A 12,241-nucleotide genomic window follows, 5' to 3' on the forward strand; every position below is an offset into this window, starting at 1 on the left:
GCAGAGTGTCTGGGATGCAACTTTTGGAAATCCGAATAAGGCCAGTAGTTCTTCTCAGTGCCTACCCGGTGTTGATTCCGGGCTTAGACCAATTGGCTGTGCTTAGAGAAGGTGTTCGCATTCAGGGACCTGGAAGATGGCTTCAGAAATTCTTTTTACCTTCTTAACAACGATCTCTGTAAGCCAGAAATCGTTCCAAAATAAAGTTTTGGAAAAGCCTGGTCGAACTAACAAAATCATTGAAATTCTCAAACTACCTGTGCTGATGTGCTAGCAGAACAAGGGTGGCAGCCATGCAGAATCGGTGGGAGAAAGCGGGGAAGCAGGCCTGAGCACCTTCGGACGTGGCGCCTGGAGAAGTGGTCGGTCCCCTCTGTCAGGCACTGCTGCACGTGCTAGTGGCTTGCTTCAAACTCGAAGCTCTGCAGGCCTTTGAGTAATTGCAAGTAATTTGTGCTTCACCGAGATGAAAGGGTTATTCATCCCTCCCTCCCTTTACAGAGCCCCACACTGGGTTTCATGTTGCTTTTAAAATGCTCGACTCTGATGGCAATGAGATGGTGGAAAAGAAGGAGTTTTTTAAGGTAAGTGCGTTTTAAATCAGCCTAAATAGGCTTGTCCTGGGCATGTTCATGTGAAACACATTGATGTGTCCCTGATGACTGTACATTTTCAGAACAAAATTAAAATGATAGTCATTTTTCACATAGGAAATGTCGATAACTTGTTTGTACTTTCCAAAGTACTAAATTTTCTGCAATACTACCTGGAAGTTTCTAAAAGGAGAAACCAGCCTAAGCATGTGTAGGGATTCCTTCTTTTCTCTACTTTCTTAATTTCAGCAGATTACATTACTGTAAGAAGAGCTTCGAATGATATGTATTACAAATAATGTCTAAAATATTCTTATACTCAGACACACGGGAGAAAGAACCTTTACCTTCCTGAGGCCTAAAAAGCCTTGTTTCTTCCTAAAGAAAGAAAAGGGAGGAAATCACAATAGGTATACATGGGGGAAAGAAAAAATTATACACATTAATAAAAATGTTTCAGGAATTTGCTAAGGATCGTTTTGAAAAGCCAACGATAGGTTTAAATGATGTTTCCCCATGATAGAACTTTATGTCATAACCAGTACATTTTACTCCAGTCCACACAAAGGGGCGGTGGTTTGTTTTTAAAAAACACCTCAGTGCGTTTCAGCTGTTGCGAGCAAGACAGTGTCTTTGGGTTGGCGCCCTCCATCTGAGTGTTGGCGTGCGTCAGCTGTGGAGAGCGAGGCGGTGTGGTTGGGCTTAGAAGTTCTCCATCTGAGGAGCCCACACAGCACCCAAAGGTCAGGCGCTCAGACCTGCAGGGTCGCTAATTCTGTTAGTTTTAAAGATCTGTTGAAGTAGACAGTTGTCTCAAAATGTGTAATAAAGATAGCTACACAACAGACCTTTTTATTTCAAATAAAAGTATAGTTTACACCACTGGAATAGAGAGATTGTTGTGTTTTGTAGCTGTTGGCCTGCTAACTGCTCATGTGTAACCCACATGCCTCCAGAGCTCTTGACCTTTTATAAAACCAAACTCACTGCCATCGTCAGTTTTTGTTGGGGGTGGGGTTGTTTGTTTGTTTGGGGGGTGCTGTACCCATAAGAAGCATTGAGAGTTATGTCAAAGGGACTTGTAAATATAACAAAGTGATTGGAACAGCAACTGCAAAAATAATAAAGCCTACAAATATAACCTACAAAATGCCCTAACCATACCCCGGCTCAGTTGTTGCTTCTGGGTTTTGTACTACATTTGGGATTTATTGCAGTAAGGTTTAGAAACTACGCCGATTAAATGCAGCTCTTGTTTCTTTATCCCAGAAAGTGAAAAGCAGCTTTCTTGCATGAGCTGTTCTGTCAGATCTTGGCTAACAATCTAGTAGCTATTAAAGTAGCAGTCTTTTTCATCTCTCATTCGAACTCGGACACATCTACTTACCTCAGTGCCGTTTCTCCTGACATGGGTTACAGTGAGTCTGTACAGCAGCATGACATTCCCTCGAGGCGGTCCTGTTCCTTGTCGTAGTTCGTTTCACACTGGACTAATGATTAAGTAGCCTTATCCTAATTTTACCATGCTCAGTGTGCATATTAGAATTGTTTTTAAATAAGTATTGAAGCCTTCAGTAGAACGTATTCTTTCTAACTTTGGAATAGTATTCTTTGTTCAGAGTTTAAACTTTCGTTGCCCTAAATTCAAAAGTAAGTTAAATTGGCCCTTACACAGTGCCTTCATTTTCACGCTGAAATTGAAAGTGTGAGTGGATCAAAATTTATATGGTCAGTTCGTCAGTACTCTTCCGGCCATTTAGAATCGTCACCTTCCTGCTTCCTTCACAGCTTGTCAAGCCGAACATTTTCTATTAAGTCGATGCCAACTCATAACCCCGTATGACAGGGTCAAACTATCCCCTGCTTTCCAAGACTGTCACTCGTTACTGGAGTAGAAAGCCCCATCTTTCTCTAGTGGAGTGGCTGGTGGTTTCAAACTGCTAACCTTGTGATTAGCAACTGGACATACATGTAACCACTATGCCAACAGGGCTCCTCAGTTATATATGTCTAAGGTTCCTTTATCATTTTCCTGTGTCTAACAAAGCACCCGATTTCTGCCAGGAACCTTGTGTGCCCTCCCCCTCCCCCCCCCCCCCGGCCGTCTGGAATGCCCTTCCTCTGGTTTTGGGGTAGTTGTTCATCATTCCAGTCACATCACAAAAGTCATCTCTCAAAGACACTACCCCAAACCTGACTAAACAGTAGCTCCTTCCCAGCCTTCCCTGAATCCTGGTGGCTTGTCTCAGTGTATCCTTCTGTTCCTAGCATTTAGCAGATCTTGAAATTTGTGTTTTCGTTTCTTTTTAAAATTTACTTCCAGGCTTGTTCTTCACTTGTAACCCATTAGAATGTAGGTTCCGTGAGAACAAAAACCGTATCTGCCCTGAACACGCACATATGCCCAACACCCACTACAGTAGTGCCTTAAGCATGTAGCAAACTTCTGTTATGGATCCAACGTCATGACCAGTCATTGAAGAAAGTATTTTTGTAGACCGCAAAGACCTTTGACCTAAGATAAAATACACTAGAAGCTGTGGTTCCCTGCCTTGAATCCAAATGTTAAATTAAATGTTTTGGTAAGACCCAGTCATGACAAGATTTTTCTGGCACTAAAATTACTTGGATGGATCTTAAGATAGACTGTCATTATTCTAGGTTTTATGCCCTATTGGAGTAAGTCAATATTGGAATTAATCTAAAAAAAATAAAGTCTTATAAGAGTCAACTGATGCAATTTTTTCTTTTAGTATTTTGTAACTATTTGACAATAAGACTGGCATTTATACATGCCATAATTAAAAGTCTTAAAGGAAAAATGCCTTGGTGCCCTACAAAAACTTATAATCAGCATTTTATGGATAAAATCTGTTAATACTCATTTTTAATTGCCCTCTAGTTGACACATTTTGGCTGGTTTTGCATACTGAGCTTCATTTGTCTCTAAGAGTTGAGCTGGAAAGGGCTTAGCTATCACCCAGTAGGCCATGCTCTTGTAGCAGGTAAGGAACGTTGTCGCTGAGTTACGGCCACAGAACTAACGCTGGAACAGCCTTGCTTCACTTCCAGTGCCTTGTCTACAGTGCCCTGAAAGATAATGGTAATCTTCATAATTAAGGCTGAAATTTAAATTTTCGTTTAAAAGAAGTTGCTTCCCGGAAACCCTTTAATAATACATCCCTACACAATTCAGAAACAAAATAGCTCTTTTTCTTCCTCTTCCCTTCCTTTCCTAAACACTTCCTTTCTAAAGCCTTTAAGTGGACCAGAGTGTGATAGATGTTCCGTATGGAGACGTGGCCTGGCAGAGGACTCTGAGCCTGAGTGACTGAGGCTGGCATGCCCTCCTAGAGGTCATGGAGTGGCAGGACCAGAGCAGAGTCAGGAGAGAAATTGAGGGAAGGTTCTGCCCTTTCTGGAGTGTTGAAATTCCAGGGGGTGAGGCGGGCAAGCATGCAGAGGGGCACTGTTGGCAAGAGGAGTTGGAGTCCAAACAGGTTGTGGAGAATACCCACGTGGCAGGTGGACTCTTGGTTGGGGAGCAGAGCCATCACAGGGCAAGAAGAGGGCTTTGACTCAGGAGTGGGGCTGATGGGAAAGATGGGAGGTTGATTGCAGAGGTACAGAAGAATTGATACATTGGCAACTATACTGGAGGTGTAGTATAAATCAGATTTTTCAGTCAGAGAAGAAAGTTACATACATGGAAAAGGATTAAACTAAAATGATTCCTTGATTCCTGTGGTTTGAAATTGATAGTATCAGAATGGATGATAGTTTTTAAAATATGCACATAGAAATAAACAGATAAGCATTTTTATGTTTATGTGTAGCATACATTTGGGAGAGGGAGGGAAAAGCTCTAAAATGTTGATGAAAAATGCAATTATCTTTCATTCCATTTTCCACAAACTTTTTCAAGCCTCCTGGTATGTATGTTCTCCCTACCCCGTCCACTGAGAACACCTGAGGATGGTGACACCATGACAATGCTGAACACAGCTAGTGCTTGTGACTTGGCTTCTAAGTACCATTCTCCTCTCAAAGCACCCAGGACTCCTAGGAGAAATGCTGCTTCCAGAGTTAGATAAGGAACGTGCAAAGTGACCCTCGAGCCTCTCACTGTCAGAAAGCAATGAAGTGTTCAAAGAGGGATGGGGGCTAGTCAAACATAGGGACTGGCTTGCAAGGAAGGGTTTCACTGGCCAGGACGGAACAAATTGGATAGTGCTGGGTTAAACCCAGGTGAATAAAATAAGGAGTCTGTACTTGGACTGATGGAAGAATGAGGGGAGGGAGGAAGGGGGAAAGGGCAAGTAAGTAGATAGGAAATCTGGTGTGTAGGGGTATGGATGAGAATCTTGATGTGGAATGGGGATTTATAGTTTCATAATATTTCACCTAGCATTTGTCTTAGTTTCAGAGGGGAAAAGAGTAAGGCAACAGGTAGCCCTTGACTCACTTGACCAAGAAAACATCTTCCGTCATTGAGCCCATTGAAATCCTGCCTTACCTGGTACCGTGCAGTGAGAAGAGTCTTGCATCCCTACTTGCCAGAGATGCATAACCTGAGTCTGTCTCATCCCGAAGAAACCACAAGCAAATCCAAATTGAGGTGCACTCTTCAAGACAGCTGTTGTTTACTTTCCACAGCGCCAAGATCAGGAAGGTAAAAGACAGTGCGAAAGAAATATACACCAAGAAGACTAAAGATACACCATACCTAAGTGCAGCTTTTAATTAGACCCTTTTACTAAGAGGAACTGTCTTTAGAATTAGATGAATGTATCAGTATTCATTTTCTGGCTTTGCAGATAGTTTTTTGGTTGTGTAAGAGAATGTCCTAGTGTGTAAAAAACACTTAGCATAGTAGTACTCTCCTGGAGAAGAGCACACCTCACATCACAAGGGACCCAGTGGAGATTGAACTCTAGAATATTGAACAACCAGGGACTCTGAAAGGCAGACTTTGTAGTAATAAAAGGATGGGTGAAGAGGAGAGAGAGCGCTGGTTTCCTACTGTCTTGTTGGAATAATTCTACTGACTGACTGGGAAGTGAAATCTGTTGGGTTGAGTCAGGTGGAGTGTAGTTAGTCCCGGTGAGAGAGGAAGGAGCCGGGTGGGAAGACTTTTCCCACTGGGTGGGAAGCTTATCTGGCAAGAACATGTAAGACCTTTGGACACTGAGATCCAAAGATGTCAACCTAAACTCAGTGCCATCGAGTGAATCCCAACTCAAACAACCCTACCTGAGGTTTCTTTATGGGTGCAAACTACCTCATCTTTCTCCTGTGGGCCACTTTGAACTGATGACCTTGTAGTATGCAGCCCAAGAAGTATCCCAGTGCCACGCAGGCCCCTTTAAAGATATGAAGGCAGCATTAGCATTACATTAGATGTCAAATCTTACACCATCCTTCTGGGTAATTCTCTAAAACAAATGAAAGTTTACATCTACAAAAAGTAGTAGTAAATACTTCATGGTAGCTTTATTCATAGTAGCCTCAAACTGGAGACAACCCAACATCCATCAACAAGTGAACGTTGTTGTTAGGTGCCATCGAGTCAGTTCTGATTCATAGCAATCTTCTGCACGATAGAACGAAACACTGCCCAGTCTTGTACCATCTTTACAATTATTTCTCTGCTTGAGCCCATTGCAACCACGGTGTCAGTCCATCTCGTTGAGGATCTTCCCCTTTCGACTGATCCTCTACTTTACCAAGTTTGCTGTCCTTCTCCAGGGTCTGATCTCTCCTGACAACGTGTCCAAAGTATGTGAGACGAAGTCTTGCCACCCTTGCCTCTTGTCCTTCGTCCAAGACAGATGTGCCTCTCCTTTCAGTAGCCCATAGCACTTCCAGCATTCTTCACCAGCACCGCAATTCAAACACATCAGTTCTTTGGTCTTCTTTATTCAGTGTCAAACTTTTAGATGTCCAACTTTATTACATAGGGTTCTCTAAAGAAACAAAACCAGGACACGTGCATTTATATGTATGTATAGATAGGTTTATTCAGCGAGAAGGAATGTAACAGCTAATTAGTCCACACAGCAGTACAGAGGACTCAGTTCAACTCACTTTCATGGAACAGTGAATGTACTGGGTGTCCTTAAACTCACATGGGCTGCTAGGTAGGTCCAAGGTCAAGGAAACAGTCAGGGGAGTCCTCCCTTGGGCAAGGCAGGAAGAGTGCCTGCAGGCAGCAAAAGAGCAGGGTGGGTCAACGACAGTCAGCTCTGGAGCTTAGCAAAGTAGACCCAGATGGAATATCAGAAGCAAGCAATGCAAGGCAACAGGATCCACCAGCCTCACACTCAAGCTATGTACATACCAACAACATGGCCCTGACCATGGCCGAAGCAGGTCTCAAAGGAGCCTCAAGCTCTAGCAACATGATCCACAGATTGGCTTGGCCCACAGGTAGTGTAGCACATGGGTTGAGGCAGAGAACTAGTTAAAGCAGCAGCATGCTGGTCCAAGCACTAAAGAGCACAAGAGACAAAAAGAGCCTTGCAGAGCCATTTATCACTTTGCTCCCCAAACGCGGCCTGATTAATCCCACATGGCCAGGTTGGCAAAATGCACCAAACTATCACAACATGCATATGAAGCAATTGAAAATACCTTGGCTTAGGTCAGGCACACCTTAGTCCTCAAATTAATATCCTTGCATTTCAAGACTCTAAAGCAGCAGTTCTCAACCTGTGGGTCAAGACCCCTTTGGGGGTCGAACAACCCTTTCATAGGGTCACCCAATTCATAACAGTATCAAAATTACAGTGATGAAGTAGCAATGAAAATAATTTTATTGTTGGGGGTCACCACAACATGAGGAACTGTATGAAAGGGTCACGGCATTAGGAAGGCTGAGAACCACTGCTCTAAAGAGATCTTGTGCTGCTGATTTACCCAGTGCAACTCGTCCTTTGGTACCTTGGCTGCTGCTTCCATGAGCACTAACTGAGTCCAAGCAAGGCAAAATCCCAGACAACTTCAACCTTTTCTCCACTTGTCATGATGTTACCTGTTGGTACAGTTGTGAGGCTTTGGGTCTTCATCACATTGAGTTGTGATCCATACTGAAGGTTGTAATCCTTGTTATTCATCAGTGCCTCGCGTCCTCCTCACTTTCATCAAGGAAGGTGTGTCATCTTCATATTGCAGCTAGGAATGCTGCAGTCTTCATATAATCTAGCTTCTCTGATTATGAAAGCAAAAGGGGCTGTTCATACAATGGATTGTAACCCAGTGGTGTAAGAATAAACTGTTTTGGAGAACAGCATAACTCAATAGCATTATCCTGCAAAAAAGGTGAACACAAAAGAATACAACTTCAAATAAAGGTTACGCCAGCTCTTAGAGATGAGGGGGGAAATCAGAACTTTGAATGTGCCTCTGGGAATCAAAGGGAAGAGCTTAACAGAAGAGACCAAAAGAAAACCTTCTGGGAAAGTTGGTGTGTTTCATACCATGATCAGAACATAAGTTACCATATTTCTATCCATTCATCAAAACTCTTTGCTAAGATTTGTCCATTTCAGTGTGTATAGATTTTTCCGGGAAAGGAAAAAAATTATAAATAATAGTGGTCAGGAGCATGAGAAAGTTAGGCCTGAGAGGAGCCAGTTGCTCATCCCTGTGAGAGGTGCCGTGTGTCTTGTTCCTGGCAGGGAAGCCACTGCCTCATTCTGCTGCCAGTCTTGCATTCGACTCAGTCTGACCTGGGCCTCCAGGCACACTAAGCTGCAATCGGGACGTCTGCGTTCTGTGAAGATCTCTAAATCATTATCCATCATGGATACTGGCCATTTGGACAGATTTTTACACATCAGTAGAAACTTGTTAAAACCCATATTATAAAATAAAATATCGACTGTAAAATAAAATGACAAGATGTTAACAGAAAGTGGACAATCCGTATGGTAAGGTATTGGAACTTGATGTTGATCTCATCTTAGGGAAAAAATGAGAAAACCTTTTCCCTTAAGTATGCAGGAGTTGGAGAAGTGGAAACTTTTTGTAAGTTAGGATTTAATGCAGATATGGCAGTCATGTCAAGTAGACTGTGCAGTTGCTGTCACAATCCATTTCCAAACCTTGTTCTACAAGGACCCCTTGAGGCAGTCTTCACCCCACCTCCACCACTCTACCACCCTCCCCTGCAGTTTGTGTTAAAGAATTAAAACAATTAGAAGTAAGCCATTTGCCTACAGCAAGCAGCAAGCTTGAAATGTTTAATTTGGAATTTAATTGGAACAAATCACAAACCATTGCCCCAAAAATAGCCTTAGAAAAAAACTGGTAAGGATTTTTCTCCTAATTGATTTAATTTCATAGTTTGGTTTTCTTAAATGGTTCTTTTTTTCTTTTTTTTTTTTCTAATTTGCTTTCCATATGAGGATTGGTACGAATGACTGAAAGGTAGGTAGGTTTTTTTAATGTACGCAAGGTAATATTGACAATTTTATAATTTGTAGAAGTTGTAAGTCCACTCTTTTAATGCCTAGTAAATGCATTTCGAGGAAGGGAAAAGCATAGCGTATTTTTAAATCATTTTATTGGGGCCTCGTACAACTCATCACAATCCATGCATCCATCCATTGTGTCAAGCACATTTGTACATTTGTTGCTACCATCATTCTCAAAACATTTGCCTTCTGTTTGAGCCCTTGGTATCAGCTCCTCGTTTTTCCCCTCACTCTCCCCTCCTTCATGAATCCTTGATAATTTATGTTGTTATTATTCTGTCATATCTTGCACTGTCTGACGCCTCCCTTTACCCACTCTTCTGTTGTCCGTCCCCCAGGGAGGGGGTTATGTGGAGATCCTTGCATTTGGTTCCCACTTTTCACCGCACCCTCCCTCCACCCTAGATAATTTTTAAGACTATATTCTTGAAAATACAGCCATCAACTACCAATGATCCATAGAAAAATGAATTGTGAATCAAAAGTTTCTGGAAGGAAGGACCCTGGTTCTTCATGAAGCTTGTAAAATGATGCCAATAGAACATGCATGTATTAACTGATTTTCTTAGGAGAAAACTTGAGTCACATTATAATGATAATGTCAATACTTTTGTATGTTTTCTCCTTTAATTCTTACAGAATGTTAGGGGAAAGTATTAAGAGTTACAGTAAAGGAAGAATGTAAGTTAATGTCCCAAAAGTTACTAGTATATAATTTATGAGCATGTGGGATCTGTTTCAGCTTTGAAAGTGCCTGACACGTGTGAACTTGTGTTCCCTGTCTTTTAGCTGCAGAAGATCATCAGCAAGCAGGATGACTTGACGACAACTCTTGGGAGTGCAGCAGAGAGCCAGGTAGGTACGTGCAGACAAGGATTTTCAAACGTGAGATTTACGACGGCTGCTCTCTTCTGTTTGTTCAAATAAGTGTTCCCAGAAAGATGTGCTGGCCACTTACTTAGTTCATTAACTAATTTTTTTAATGTTTTGAAGAGATGTGTTCACAAGGCTCACACTGCCCAGGACACACCAAGAGTGTGCACCGCAGAGCTTTCCTCCCACCCCCATGGTTTTCCTCCTACAGCAATGGGTGCTCCCGCTCCCTGTGGTTTCTCCCTGAGTGTTTCCATGTAGGTAATAGCTAGGGACCTCGGACAGCCAGGTCAACCTCTAGAGAGACCAGGACAAAGCGGGGAACCTCACACCACTTGTTTTCAGGAATAAATACCAGTGACAGTCATGATGACATTGTGATATCAGCGTCCAGATAGACAAGGAGATTGATGGAACCCAGTAAAGGATCCACACCAACAGAGCCGATTGATTTTTCTATAATGGCTCCAAATCATTTACTATAGGGGGAAAAGTCTTTGCATATGCAAGGGGATTCCAAGAGGGAGAAATGGAATTGAAAATACTAGCATTTGCCACAAACTTCTTAAGCCCCCTCATATATAAATGAGTACATCTAATTTTTCCCTTCTTATTGCAAACGGCAGCATGTTGGACATGGGCCCGATGCCTCTGCTCTGTTCAGGTCATGTGCCTCAGTGTCTCATTCCTCTGCCTGCATCGTCCTTTGTTGAACAGAGGCTGGTCCCCACTTCTGAAATCTGGAGCACATGATGCTGCAGTGAAGTACCTGGGACTCGTCGATGCACAGAAGGCCCTTTCTCAGCCAACTGCTGCAGCAAAGGGAAAATTGCTTATATTACCGACAGTGAGCTTTTGATAACCCTGACAAGTAGCTTCCAACGTGCTTGGTTTTCATTCTCAGTGAAATATGTCTTCTAGGTCATATTCTTTCAATCTAGTCTAATGCTACAGTATGCTTTCCAGTAACGTGTCTTAAATTTCTGAATCATCTTTATTGAAGAGTCTGCTTCAAATCTGAGTAATGGGCACACTTATTCCGCATGGGGGCTTTGTAAACCAGTAGTTCCTTTCCTGATAATACACTGAAAATCCACATTTGTATCGATAGCAGCCCTCTCATACATATGAGCCAAATTAACTATTTAAATCATTTTTTAAAAACTTTTCTCTGAACTGCCCTATAGTGGGTTCTGTCAGCGTCCACCTGTGTATACATACTTCCTGTGTGTTTCCATAGTGTCCTGTACAGTACGTGGTCATGTCCGCGCCAGCCTTCTCTGGGTCAAGCTGAAGAGGACCTCTCAGACCTCCTGTGGCTTCCCCATTGCCTCAGGCAAGAGGCAGACCCGACCTTCCCTTTGCTGACGCCCAGCATTCCTCCATGCCACTCCATGGCTGTGCGGGTTTCCATAATTCGTGGCAGTGACCACACAGAACTCACAGAGAATACTCCCAATTAACAAAGTTGATTAGGAAAGCCAATAAGTTACCCAAGATGGGATCAGCAAGCAGTAAGGACAGTCCTTGGTCTCCTCAGCCAGCAGCCATGTCTATCCAGTTCGCAGTCTCTCAGCCAGGTGGTCCCTTGGCCTTAACCCCCATGGTCCAGGAAGCCAGCCTGCCTGTCACTCTATCCCACAGTTCCATAGTCTCTGGCCAGATAAGGAGTCTTGGTGACCCAGCCAGTGATGCCTCTGCACTGCAGACAGATCTTGAACCTGCGCTTCCAAGGCCCTTGGGTTCCTTTCCTCTACTGTGGCTTCAAAAAAGGGCCCCTCCGTTTAGCTGGGGGCAAAAACTGGCCAATCCGCTCTATTGGAGTTCCGCATGGCCTCTATGCAAAGTCTCACCGGACCCTTTAGGGGAATTACAGGAACTTGGGTAGAGGGCCATATTAAGAAATTTTGCTCCATAGCACCTTGGACAAGTTAGTTGAACTGTGCCCCCTCCTCTGCACTGTGAACCGACACAGTCTCTGTAAGGTTGGATGAAGGTAGGCAACAGGCTACACACCCCCCCCCCCCACCTCTGGTACTGCTGCACAATTCAAGGGTCCTCAATATTGTCCCTATTTCTGCCACTGTGGGAAGTCTTGTGGTCATCAAGATCACCATCAGGTTCGGTAATGCACCAGAACTGACTGAGAGCTGCTCTCACACCGGGTTATTATAGGGAAGAGACCTGTGGCCAGAGAGCCCAGGAGAGCTCATGAGTGGAGCTTCCGGTTATTCGCTGCTAGTGGAGTCCTAGATGACACTAACCCCTGGCAAAACGTGTAACAAAGAACTGAAGTGC

The 12,241-nt window shown here is 43.3% G+C and overlaps 1 protein-coding gene across 1 annotated transcript in view; it reads left to right on the top strand.

Moving 5' to 3' along the window:
* The window catches only part of MICU2 (mitochondrial calcium uptake 2), a 90,674-nt gene that overhangs the window by 63,060 nt on the left and 15,373 nt on the right, over window positions 1-12,241 (top strand). The window contains exons 6-7 of the mRNA XM_075562828.1: window positions 502-584; window positions 9,860-9,925. Coding sequence (XP_075418943.1) covers window positions 502-584; window positions 9,860-9,925 — 149 coding nt within the window. The remainder of the gene's footprint in view (window positions 1-501; window positions 585-9,859; window positions 9,926-12,241) is intronic.

Source organism: Tenrec ecaudatus, chromosome 11, assembly GCF_050624435.1.
Source record: "Tenrec ecaudatus isolate mTenEca1 chromosome 11, mTenEca1.hap1, whole genome shotgun sequence".
NCBI lineage: Eukaryota > Metazoa > Chordata > Mammalia > Afrosoricida > Tenrecidae > Tenrec > Tenrec ecaudatus.